Genomic DNA, 13,061 nt, shown 5'->3' with positions numbered 1-13,061 from the left:
CGTCTTATATGAGTTTCAATCACCGGATATAATATTCAAAGATCCAATGGACTCAACATCGAAAGAGGCAAAGGTTTACGCCGACGACAATTCAATATTGACTATCAAACCCAATAATGGAAACATATTGCATCCCAAGCGATCGTCAATCGATAAATCCACTTTTAAGGAAACATATCCAATTTCCCTTGCTATAATCAGTTAAATCCACATTAAAAAGATATACTGTTACGAGCAAGCTGATATATCAATGATATACCAGCTATGAGCACTAGTGCTATCGCCAGAAGTCCCGTCGTTGCCATTAGTAGAATCAATACCGACAACCTCGTCAACGTCAGAGTCCGTTACGGTCACATTATCTCCACTAGCAATCCAGTACTCCGGGCTGAAATGGTCGTACCCTAGAAATTTTGGAGGAAGCTTGGGGACGATATCGTCCGAGTGTGTAACGCGATAGTTGCTTCCTTGGTTTTGGTTAGTAATGTACGTTGCCAAAGCCAAGTTGCCGATACGAGGCTGTCCATAATCGTACTTAAAAAATCCGAGTTAGTTTTGGAAGAATATTTATATTTAGAAAACTCCAAAACATACCAGTTCAACGGTATATCCAGAGGCGCGGAAAACCGTTGCCGCGATAGCAGCCAGAGCGCCTCCTAGGCTGTGACCAGTGGCCACGAACGTATAACCTGAGTAAGTCCCAAGAGCAGATTCTATCTGGGTCGTAATAGCACTCGACACGGTTCCCCAGGCGCTCCACCAGCCACTATGTACCTCACAACCGGAGCAGATACTGCTGAGGTCGGTAAGTGTAGCATCTATGTTCGCGATCCAGTTACTAAGATCACTGCTACCACGGAAAGCAAGAATTATCAACTCGTTGGTCTTGTCGACTGCGATATAACCTGTTGCATCACCAAAACTGTTCGATCTAGATATGTCCTTGTCAGTCTTCAGATCTTATGCCACCAGTGGCTTGATTTGGGAAGCTACATACTCATCAAAGTCATAAAGAATTGTAGTATCAGCCGCTTCGACCAAAGGGCAATTGCCAGCAGAGCATGCCAAAGCAGAGCCGGTAGAGTCGAGATTGGCGGAGCAATATGATGCAGCACTATACTGGGCAAACAAATCCAATTCATCGAGAAGGGATGAGCTTATGGCTAAAAGGCGAGGATGTCAATGGACATGCCTTCTTCGAATTGCAAGACAAAAAAGAAAGATAAGACGAACTTCGACGCATGATAGGTGTGGGAGCTGCCATTCCCGGCAGTGCCAGGCCAGCGCTCAGCCATACTAAAGCAGAGAGCTTCATGTTCCTGTGGTTACTTGCTGCTGTAGCTAGAGCCACGATAAATCAACCCTATGATCCTGGGGCTGGACTATGGTCCTTGACTGCTCCCGAACTACTTTTACATTTCATTTACACTGTACCTGACTTTGTTGTTTCTTTTTATACTAGAAAAATATGCGGGGTCGTCACCAGACGCATTCTACGAGGCTAGATTAGAAAATGAAAGGGGGTAGCTTACGACACCTGCACTAAAGATCTTGCAGCTGTTGACGAGCGATCAAGCGACCGAACGGTCTACTTGATGGTGATAGTAACTGACAATAACACACGTGCATCATTTTGGCCCCCCGAAAAGTGCATTTAATACGAGGAAATCGCCCGTCTTCGAGGCCACGTGAGAGACCGAAGTGGACGGATCAACCGGATAGGCTTTGGAAGCATAGTTCCTTGAAGTCGGCTGAAAGATACCCCTCATAGAGCGAAGATCCTCTGTAAGTGATTTCGCTATTAGTTACAGAATTGGGAGGGGAAGCCCTAATTCCCCACCCAGCTAAACCCGGACGTGAGCCAAAACAGGAAGGTTACAGCACCCAAAAGGCCCTAAATAGAGACTTGTTTAGCTAGAAACCCGCTGTAGAAAGAAAAGCGAGGTACATAGCTTGTATTTTAGTACCCTTTAGCTAGTTCGGCGAATTGTCAAATCCATGAATCAATCAGATATTATTGTTACTCCGTACGAAGTGTTCGGATCAAACCACCCAATAAGCCTCGTGAGTAATTGGGCGTAGAAAGTCCGATGACGAATTTTCAGGCTACTCATTACGCTAGTCCCAGCGCACCAATAGAGGACAGCCATCAAGCGATCTCATAAACAAGCTCTCAAAATAAGCATCAATGCTCTTTTACGATTCACTACTTAGGAAGGATCGACATAGGCACCGGATACGTCAAATGCAACACGGACAGAGAGAAAGCTCCGGTTAAAGTACATGCATTTTATCGCTAGACATCGCCAATTCGGGCAGTTGTTCTGGGTAGAGAGAGTAATTTTAGGAAAATATCGAACACGCTCTAATTAACGACGATGTGCGCCGTCTATCGAAATTAGCTGTACCCAGCGTGGTCAGCGGCTCGTTTATCCTTTTCATCAATCAGTCTGCGTTTCATTGATGTTCTGAAAATGTTCCACGTGTGCTTGGAAAGTCGTTGGAAAATTGAAATATGATGGTAATATTCCACTGTATTAAAGCAACATTAATTACTACATATATATCAATTGATAGATTCAGAATACACAGGCCTGTCGAGAAACACATCACTCTTATACAATTCTCAATTGGTGTATCTCCTAGCAAGCCCTAGTGTTAGTCCTAGGAAGGAAGGTATGATATTGCTGTTGTAATGCACTTATTTGACGAAGTAGCCTGGCTCAATTCCTTGTTAATATCGATCCTAGAAAATCTTCAATTTTGGGCTTCCAATGTTGGTGATCGAACCGAGTACGATTTTGACAAACCGACATTTGAAGATGTAAGCTTAAAAATGCTTACAGAGATGCATTTTATACTTTCTGTTTGTGATCATGACCCATAGGAATATACGTAAATTCGCAACCCAGCTAGCTCCTCGCAGTACAGCGGGTCTTCGCATATTGAAGCATCTATCATGAGAGTTATGTAAGTTCTGTTTGTTGCCAGAGATCTCCTTTCTCTATTGCTGAACACGATGTTCCTCTTAAAATATCTGTGTAGCATCCTAGAATCCCTCTATCAAGTCAAACCTTGATAGCACTGACAACTGTTTGTTCACGAAGATTGGAGGTTTTGACAAGGGTGTAGGTATATATAGACAAGCACACACTTATTATTATCTTGCTTCTTACACTTTTCAACATTTAAAGCCATTAATATGAAAAACTAGGTAATTACAAAGCAATAAACATTGTGAATTGTTGTGGTTGACCGCTCTGGATGACTTCAACACTCAAATCCCAGAGTATATTTTCACGGATACTTAATATTTTAGAGCCCTGGTAAGACTCAGTTCAAGAGAAAATTCCAAATAATTTAAATTTGCGAAATTAATATTAAGAAATTATCGACTCACAATCTTTGATTGTTGGGTTTCGAAAAGTTTCACAATTTTAGTATCTTGAGTCGACTGCAATAGCGTTCATGCTTTCCAGGTTGGAAATGTTGGCAACCTGGCAGGATGTCTAGAACGCAGGGGAGCTTTTCTCTACCTTATTTTTCCCTTTTGAGACAGCTTTTAAACGACCTAGAATCTTTGTTCGAATTTCGGACTGTTGGCTCCAGCAGTCGTTGCAAATATCAGATAGTGGCATGAACCGTGAGGACTCGGCATCAATGCGGGAAGGTATGAAAGATCTACCGTGCTCCTTTCCTTGTCCACCTCATTTTATTTAAATACTGCCCTATGCTAAATGACTAGGAAGAGGACACCTCGATGTAACACATCGACAGCGATCAAAAACTTGTTATGATCAGCCCGGACCAGGCAGCAACCGATTCTATGATATAAAATTGCCCCTTTCTCAAAACCAGCTGTGTCCTCTTAATGGTTGATATTATGTTTACTTATTCAACACGCTTGAATAGTGTATGTTGCAGTTGAAATCGCCAGCGAAGCTCATTCAGTAACCTGGCTATTCGCAAGCAGTTAGCCCATCTCCGCTAATCACGTGACTGTATACAAGCATCCGCCAGCTGCGTTGGGGATATTCCGCTTTCGACACGACGGCGACGTGACATCAACCCCGGCGTTTCTGCCTCTTGCCCAAGGCCGAGGACCTACAGAACCCTAGCTCAACAGATTATAATCTCGAAATTTCGATCTCAGCTGTATCGCAGGGAATGCCTTTCCGTTAGGTCCGTCCACCCCGCGTTCTTTCCCGTCCGCGTTGGGCGATGACGCCGAACTGCGATTTGGCGATTTGGCGCTGTGTCGCTTGGGAACTTTGGCCTTAGCAAAGAACACTGTGTGAAGGGCACTTTTTATCCGAAGCTTCCAGGGCCACTGAATTACGATCATCTGAACAATCATGGAGGCCGACTGGGATGAAGTGTCGCGAATTGCGGTCCCCCCGCCAGGCCCGCATATTCTGCCTACCGTTGCAACTACTCTCGCATTTGATGACATTCAGGAGCTTTTGTGGGCTGGAAATGAATATGTAAGTGCTGCGTGCTAAGGGAAGCAATTAACAATTGACAAAAACGTTGTATCTACAGGGACGAATTGCTTCCTTCTACGGCCCTGAGCTCCAACGATACACCTCCATTCGAGCCCACCCGGTCTCCGAAGGCTCCGTCCGACAGTTTCTTTTCCATGAAAAAGGCGTTATATCTTTGTCTTCCAAAAGTGTCCATATGGTCACTCGCCGAGGACTAACTCAATGGCATATCACGCACACCGACATGACCGACCTTCGTTGTATGAGTTTCACCGCACAGACAAATCGCATCATCGTTGCAGGATGTCAGAAATCGATGTTCTTAATAGATATTGACAAAGGAGCGGTGACTGATAAGCTATCAACCGAGTATAACTACACCATCATGAAAAAAAGCCGATATCTTTGCGCTGCAACTGATACAGGTTCTGTGAATGCGCTGAGCTTGGGAGATTTTAAAATTGTCAAGAGTTGGAAGGCTCATGGTGCCGCAATAAATGACATGGACGCGCGAAACGATTTTTTAGTTACCTGTGGCTTCTCTGTACGGCATTTAGGTGCTCCCATCGTTGATCCTTTAGCAAACGTATACGACTTGAAAACCTTAGCACCACTACCTCCGATTCCTTTTCATGCCGGTGCAGCGTATGTGCGCATGCACCCCCGCCTTCATACAACCAGTTTTGTTGCCTCTCAATCAGGGCAGCTGCAAGTCGTGGATTTAATGAACCCCAATACAATTAACCTCCGTCAGGCAAATGTCAATTTCATGCTAGGGATTGAAATCTCACCTTCGGGAGAAGCATTGGCGATAAATGATGCCGAGTGTGCGATTCATCTATGGGGCTCTCCCAGCAAAATACACTTCAATGAAATGAGCAAAGAGACTGAATTTGCGGATGTCGCACCTCAACCCCAAATAGTCGACTGGTCGCTTGAGACACCTTTGAATGCGATCGGGATGCCATATTACCATGAGCGTCTGTTCTCGGCGTGGCCGAGCCATCTTGTATTCGATGCTGGTAGTCCACCAGCTCCAGTAGATCCTTCCATCATACCATATTTACGACCAGCAGAAATAGGTCATTATGCTGCAAATCCCAAGAAGGGGCGCCGGTATCAAGTTGAAAATACACGCCAATTGATCTCTGCCGAGCCAGCTTTGGCAGCACCGAGATTTTTGAGTGAAAAGGCGCGCGAGTTGCCTAGGAACAGGAGCGATGGGGCCGTTGGGGACGTCTCAGACTCTCTTGCAAGTGCAAAGATCGGCGCCGTGGTAGAGGAAGACCCTTTGCTCAAGTATAGTAATGTTGAAATCAAGTACAGCAGATTTGGAGTCGATGATTTTGATTTCAGGTATAGTCTTATAATGATATCATATTGAACAGCACTAACCCAAACCAGGTACTACAACAAGACCGCATTTTCCGGTTTGGAAACCCATATAGCGAATTCTTTCACCAACTCCCTTCTTCAACTGTATAAATTCATCCCTCTAGTGCGAAATCTCGCACTAAATCATGCTGCGAGCAGCTGTGTATTCGAAGACTGTCTCTTGTGCGAAATGGGTTATCTCTTTGATATGTTGGATAAAGCAAATGGCCAGAATTGTCAAGCTACGAACCTCCTCAAAACATTCAGTGGTTTTCACGAGGCTTCCAAGCTGGGTTTATTGGAAGAGAATCTGACAAACAAGGCGTTATCCGCTGCCATTCAATCAGTCAATCGATTTATTCTGAACCAAGTTTCTGGTGACACTCGCGCTGTCAACCCTGAATCCGACGAATTGGATCGAAACCTCGCAACTGTCGCATCTGAATCTATTCGGTGCATGTTTTGCCGAAACGAAATCGTTCGACCAGGTAACTCTTTCGCTAATGAACTCATCTACCAAGCCCCTGATATCAAACAAGCTCGGCGAAACATGTCGGTCAAGTTCTCCGCTATCCTGAAGTCTAGCATTGAGAGAGAAACACAAAATCGGGGCTGGTGCAATCATTGTAGACGATATCAGCAACTCGCAATTCGAAGAACGGTTCATCGCATGCCGCCAGTCTTAATGTTAAATACAGGGCATACAACTCATTTCCGCCAGCTTTGGGCAACTCCCGGGTGGCTACCCGAAGAGCTTGGAATCGTTGTTGAAAATGGCTTGTTACATTGCTTCGAAGGCGATGAGCTTCGACACCGTATACTGAATAATACTCCAGGGCTAACGGTGTACGAACTAGTAGGCTTGGTAGCTGAGATCGATATCACTGAACACCAAAAGCCACATTTGGTATCTTTCATCAATGTCAGTGTATCCGCACGGCATATGGAACAGAAAAATAGATGGCACTTGTTCAACGACTTCTTGGTTACTGAAGTGCCTCGAGAGGAGGCATTGAAATTCACCGATACTTGGAAAGTACCTAGTGTTGTGGCGTACCAGGTGAAGAGCGCGAGGCACAATGTGGATGATTCATGGAAGGCCAAACTAGATACCACGTTATTATTCCATGAATGGTCGATGAAGTAAGTTTCTTCTTAGTTATCTCTTTTGAAGTTTTCTTCTTTTTTTGCTAACAACCACAAGTGGCGGTCGAGTCACGGAATCTTGTCATATCCTTGCTCCTGATGAACGACCGCAGCCAGGAACTCCAGTTGCCCTCGATACCGAATTTGTGGACTTGGAGAAAGCTGAGATTGATGTCAAAGCTGATGGCTCCCAGGAGATGGTTCGGCCAAGTAAGAGCGGTCTGGCACGGGTGTCTGTCTTGAGAGGATCCGGGCTCCACGAAGGCGTCCCTTTTATCGATGACTACATTACCATCAAAGAAACCATCGTGGATTACGTGACACAATACTCTGGTATCAAACCTGGCGACTTGGATCCTCGCACCAGTCAGCACAACCTAGTACCTCTGAAGGTCGCCTACAAAAAGCTTTGGGTATTACTCAACCTAGGTTGTGTGTTCGTCGGGCACGGTCTAGCATCTGACTTCCGAAAAATCAACATTCAAGTCCCCAAGACCCAAACCGTGGACACCCAGTATCTCTTCTTCCACCCCGCAAAGAATCGTCGGTTGAGTTTACGATACCTTGCTTGGGCTGTGTTCAAGGAATACATCCAGGAAGAAACCGCCGATGCCACGGAAGGGCACGACTCAATTGAGGACGCGCGTATGGCCCTACGACTCTGGAAAAAGTTCCAAGAATACGAAGACGCAGGCATCGTCAACCAGATGCTTGAGGAAATATTTTCTCAGGGATTCAAACTTAGTTTCCGACCACCTCCTCGAAACGGCGGTAACCCTGCTGCAGCGGCCCTCAACCGTCCTGGTACAGCCATCAGCAACTCGGCGAACGGCAGCGGTCGCAACACACCTGATCTCGCAGGTAGTGGTGGTAATAATAGCAATAGCAATACGACAGCGGGAAATAGTACCCCGTCTACTCCACGACAGGCATTCAGACGAGCGAATGCTTTGACCCCTAGCAACGGGACATTCGGTACCCCTGGACAACCGGATTTCACGACCGGGAGCCCTTTGAGATAGTTACATATGTATACTCGTTAGACGGACCGATTGTGTTCTTGGGCTGCAAGTCCCATTTTTGTCATGACCGTATATTGATACTCATATTAGTATAGCCTGAGAACTTGTAGCCAGCGGGTCAGCTTCATACAAAATTACATCTACAAATGTTTTTATGTCTATCACTAATGTAGCTTAAGATCAGATCAACCTTGAATAGAATGGACATATTAACCTCACACCAACACAACCAGCTTCTTCGCACTGACTCCTTTCGCCAACAGATCAACCCCCTCCTGCACTGCTTCCAGTCCATTTCCAACTACCTCAGGCGGAGGAGCATACTTGACTTTCTTCTCCACCATGGCCTGATTGAGCCATTTCCAAACCGGCTCCATATACTGGGTATCGTGAACATCCAGCTTCAAATTCGTCACAATCGTCACCCCCTTCGATCCCTTCGTCTCTGCGCCTGGAATCACAGACGCGACCAATTTCCTCCCCTCGCTTCTATCGAGAATCTCACTCAAGGTATCTAACGCCGAATCACTAGCAATAGAACAAAACGCACCCTCCACCTGTTTCCCTTGCAAGTAACTCAACATACTATCCACGATACTAGGATCATTCTGATCGAAGCATGCCGCAGCCCCCAGACTCTTAACCATCTGGTGATTCTTCCCACTTGCAACCCCAATAACCTCATATCCTGCTTGAGCAGCCAACTGCACACCACAAGAGCCCACGCTACTACTAGCCCCCCACACAACCACCGTCTTACCCAGACCACCACCACCATGCGGTGGCTTCGCAGCATCTGGGATACTCAATGCAAGCGTGCCGACTGCAAACAAGGAACTCGCAGAGGCAAGTATCCCCAATGGCAACACCACGGCGTCCTGATAGGACACATCAACGGGGATCTTCGCTATCTGGGGAGCCTTCAGAACCACATATTCCTGAAATCCCGCGTAGCAATACTTGCCATCGCGGGTATCCAGACAGCTAGCAGTGCCGATAACGCGATTGCCGAGCTCGTACCTATCTGCCAGAGAGGGGTCAACTTCGACTACCTCGCCGGCAACATCGCAGCCGAGAATCGCGGGATAGTGCTGTATGAGGACTCCGAGTTGCTGGATGACTACGTCGGCTGGGTTCAGTGCGATTGCTTTAGTTTTGATAACGAGTTCATTGGTAGTTGGGGAGGTGTAAGGGGCGGATTCGACGACGTTGGTAGCGGATTTTGGGGCTGGGAGCCAGGATGCGCGGTTTTTGGGGGACATGGTCGAGTAATTGCGTTGAATTGTGTGGTGATTTTGATAGGGGTGTGTCAAATGCTTCAATTGTTGTTTGAATCTTCGTTTCGTTGAGCCATGGCTGCTCTTTATACTCGTTGAGACCAATTCACACCATACATAACCTACGACTTGTCTACTCATATCACCGCTATCACCGCTAAGGCCGCAATTAACCGTCTATCAATGACTTTACATGAATATATTGTTTACTATCATTTACATCCTCAGTCAGACATTAATCCAGACCCTAACCCGCTTTCTCTAATTTGGACGCTCTGATAGGTCAACAAATACACGCTAGTGCACAATTTACACGCCTTTCCGTTTACAGCGATACGAGCCAGATCAGGAATAGAATCTGTCAGCCATAAATGGAAGTCTAATGTAACTAAGCTTCTTCATTAAACGTAATTGCTGAAGGTATTTGGACCTTATCTCCGATGGTGTTCATAACTCGAACAGGTCGTTGTCAGGAAAGCTTTTAACTCCATGGATTATGGAGATTTGATGATGTTTCTCTGCACAATATGTACTTCATGATATGGATTGCTTGTACTCATTTTCAGCATTAACCTGACGCTGGCTTTGTTCAACTGGTATATATTCGCTTCACAGGAGTCGATTGTTTTGTCTTTAACTACATCGCTTGCAAACAACCAACAACCAACAACATTAAAAAACGACAGAAACAGCCAGGGACAAATATCTGCCATGTCACCCAACCAACAACCTAAAACAAACCAACATACAAATAAAAAGGAGAAAAGAATATCATAATAGATGACTACTAAACTTTCATGAAATGAAAATAATAGCTTCCCTAACATAAAAATGCATGCACGATGCTCACTCAGCACATCCCAAGATAAGCAAACAAGGTGGAAAAGTGCAGGTCTCGATTCAAGCACGGGCTAGCTTTGCTGGATGGAAATAACAGATACACAGTAATCATTGTCGTGGTTGTGTTTTGGGATGGTTTCATCGGTAAAATGAGGCTGGGTTTGAATTTACCGAGTTGGCGTGTGGTGGCTGGTAAGCGTTATATCCAGGACTTGGTTGTCCTGCGTTTAGTGTTGGATACGGTGTAGATTGAGGGCTGGTTGAGGGGATGACGGGTGGCTGCTGGGTTGGTGGTGGTTGATGTGTTGCTGCTGCGGTGGGATATGGTGGTTGTGGAGCGTGTTGCTGAGGCTGTGAGGGTGGGAACTGGTGCGCACCAGGGCGTTGGTCGTCTGGAGAATATACTGATGGAGATGGTTCGTTGCCTGGTTGTGGTTGTTGCTGGAAAGGCTGCACTTGTCCTTGTGGAGCTTGCTGTGGAGGCACGCCAGCTGGAGCATATGAATAACGTTGTTCCAGAGGTGAATCGTATACGGATGTTCCTAGCTCTTGAGGGTGTTCGTAAGTTGACTGGGGACGGTGATGCACAGGCTGGTAAGAATCTGGGGGTTGTGACTGTGGCTGTGGTTGTTGCTGTTGCTGAAAAGGCCGGTTGCCTGTTGGTGTCTGGTTGCGTGGATCAGGGGATTGGGAAGTCTGCGGGTAAGGGTGTGCAGGCTCCCCAGAATAATAACCTGGACCATTGAGTTGGGTGGGTTGAGGGGTTTGAGATTCTGATGGGTCAGCATATGATTACAAAACAATACAAGAACACATACCTTGTGGTCGAGCGTTGTAGTACTGTTGAGGATCGACTGGTGCAGGGGTTGGATGGCTTGGAGGATACCCTGGCGGTGCTCCTCCTGGTGGATAACCATAAGCCTGTTGAGGTGGTCGACCATACTGGGGTTGAGCTGGGTGAGACATTGAAGCCTCAAGCAGGGATTCGTAATCTCGTCGTGCTTTAATAAACTTTTCATTAAGCTGCGTAAATTCATCTAAGAACAATATTAGTGATGTCAAACAGCATACTAAGAAATAAAACAAACCTTTCTTTTGAGAATATTTGCCGATAAGCTCGATCAGCTTTGGCCGGATGGCTAAAGTAGAGTGGTAGAGGGTCGTAATTTCTTCGTTATCTTGAACATTCAACTCGGAGCTGCTAGTACTAAGCAACGTCAAAAGCTTCTCTACATTTTTGATCTGTCCAAACACTTCCGCTTCCATGTGTGCTTCACGCTGTAAGTCTTCTGGCGTTGGATCGGGAAGCTTCTCAACGTAGTTCAAAGGAAAAATTCCCGTTTGGCCGCGTAGGGAGCCTTTCCACCAGTCTTTGTATACTGACTCCAACACGGCAATAACATCGCCTTTCCTAAACTGAAGCTCCCCTGGTTCAGAAGGTTGGAAATCGAACAGGGCTCTGACTCTTGAAACCGTCGCTGCTGTTGTTCCAGGTGGGATGCCCTGAGAAACCGACTGAGCTGGTTCGGCGACTGATTGTGACTGATTGGTAGCTGAAGCTGCAGCAGCAGAGCTGGGACCGGCTGTGACACTTGACTCGATCGTTGGTTTGTCTTTGATCGATAAGGCAAGGGCCATTTGAAGCTCCTCCTCTTCCTTTTGTCGGTCAAGTTCCGTGATTTGACGCTTTGTTGGTTTCGAAGGGGCCTGTATATTCGGGTCTACACCAGTATCAGCACAGTCTGATCATAGTTATTAGGCCAGAACGCACTTGTGGTTTTCAGTTTCATATAAGCTTGCTCCATGATGCCAAAGTCGGGGCTGCTAGAGAACATTTCGGTCCATTCTTCCATGCCCTCTAGTATTTTCGACTTCACTTGCTGGTGTGTGTTCTAAAAACAGTCAACAGTCTGCGGATACATTCTGCGACAAATATATAGCAATCAAGTTTTTATAACATACTCGGTCGTTCGCTAAACGCAACAAAGCTTCTGTAAAGCTTCGTGAAGCCAGCTCGCGGTGTATCTTTAGTCCACAGTTTTGCGCCAGGGCATTCGCCAACTAAGAGAAGATAAGTCAGCGCTTCCTCCAATCAACATTGTGAAGAAGTAAAGCGAACCTCGAGTGTATAAAGCTGTACATTGGCGTTGCGATGCGCAAGCCTCTTGATCAAAGCCGCAACCGCATCTTTGGCCCTAATACGGTTTGATTAGCGACCACCAGACTAGACTCAATTAGATCAGTGCCCATACCCTGAATCTTCATTATTAACTTTATCGCAAACATCCTATCGATTATCAGACACCAAGACTCGGATTCACAAGTACTAGCATTCACAAGCAGGGCGTCAAGATGTCCGTACCAGAATAAATTCCCAGTTCTCCGAGGTCAGGTTCTCATCCGTCGCCTTGGCTATTAAAATACAAGACATCAGCACTCCGAACCACACTCACTTGTATCAGCGGACACTGATGCAAGGTGTAGGAAACCCACCGACGGCGTCGTCAAAGGCATTTTGCTGTGCGCGAAACATGATCTTGAGCTATCTCCACCAACTGCCGGGGTCGATATGAACTCTTGATAGGACCTCTGCAGTATCTCCGCCAGACTTTGCTACCCTTCGAAATGAGAAGCCGTGGTTGGTAGCTCAGGCTAGGTTGGCAACGGGGCGCGGCGCTGTTGGTATGGGTGGTCGCTTGACAACAGCGCAATCGGTCAAGATGGAATCGGGGAAGTGAGAGTACTGTGTGTAATTTCGGTATCAGGGTTATGATTCGAGCCCAGTGTCTGTCAAATGCGAGATCAGGAGAAGGGTGCTGTTATGTGCTGTTATGATTATGACGGGCTCGAAATGCTGCAACCTAATCAGGTGCGGGCAGGAGCAAGCGCACAGCCACTAGTAGGAGCCACTTTCGGCA

The 13,061-nt window shown here is 46.3% G+C and overlaps 4 protein-coding genes across 4 annotated transcripts; 1 reads left to right on the top strand and 3 right to left on the bottom strand.

Annotated features, from left to right (window-relative positions):
* Positions 1–228: 228 nt before the first annotated feature.
* On the bottom strand, positions 229–1,315 carry BGW36DRAFT_421545 (putative extracellular lipase; the record flags this gene model as incomplete). Its single annotated transcript, XM_046219580.1, has 4 exons — positions 229–534; positions 595–931; positions 998–1,163; positions 1,234–1,315. The coding sequence occupies 4 exons, from the start codon at positions 1,313–1,315 to the stop codon at positions 229–231; spliced, it is 891 nt and encodes a 296-aa protein (XP_046077585.1).
* A 2,742-nt stretch (positions 1,316–4,057) lies between these two features.
* BGW36DRAFT_310350 (putative PAB-dependent poly(A)-specific ribonuclease subunit) lies at positions 4,058–8,468 on the top strand. Its single transcript, XM_046212452.1, has 4 exons — positions 4,058–4,484; positions 4,543–5,840; positions 5,889–7,001; positions 7,063–8,468. The coding sequence occupies exons 1-4, from the start codon at positions 4,356–4,358 to the stop codon at positions 8,024–8,026; spliced, it is 3,504 nt and encodes a 1,167-aa protein (XP_046077584.1). The 5' UTR covers positions 4,058–4,355; the 3' UTR covers positions 8,027–8,468.
* BGW36DRAFT_413063 (zinc binding dehydrogenase) lies at positions 8,242–9,288 on the bottom strand (the record flags this gene model as incomplete). Its single annotated transcript, XM_046219231.1, has 1 exon — positions 8,242–9,288. The coding sequence occupies one exon, from the start codon at positions 9,286–9,288 to the stop codon at positions 8,242–8,244; it is 1,047 nt and encodes a 348-aa protein (XP_046077583.1).
* A 547-nt stretch (positions 9,289–9,835) lies between these two features.
* BGW36DRAFT_366541 (uncharacterized protein) lies at positions 9,836–13,050 on the bottom strand. Its single transcript, XM_046214760.1, has 9 exons — positions 12,637–13,050; positions 12,506–12,555; positions 12,396–12,430; positions 12,263–12,338; positions 12,106–12,204; positions 11,915–12,035; positions 11,232–11,864; positions 10,962–11,180; positions 9,836–10,916 (listed from the first exon to the last, which is right to left on the bottom strand). Exons 1-9 carry the CDS (start codon positions 12,674–12,676, stop codon positions 10,282–10,284), a joined length of 1,908 nt encoding a protein of 635 aa, XP_046077582.1. The 5' UTR covers positions 12,677–13,050; the 3' UTR covers positions 9,836–10,281.
* Positions 13,051–13,061: the final 11 nt, after the last annotated feature.

The sequence above is a fragment of the Talaromyces proteolyticus genome (genome assembly GCF_021365285.1).
Source record: "Talaromyces proteolyticus strain PMI_201 chromosome Unknown BGW36scaffold_1, whole genome shotgun sequence".
Lineage (NCBI taxonomy): Eukaryota > Fungi > Ascomycota > Eurotiomycetes > Eurotiales > Trichocomaceae > Talaromyces > Talaromyces proteolyticus.
Note: the sequence above shows the minus strand (reverse complement) of the source record. Positions and strands in the feature narration are given on the sequence as shown.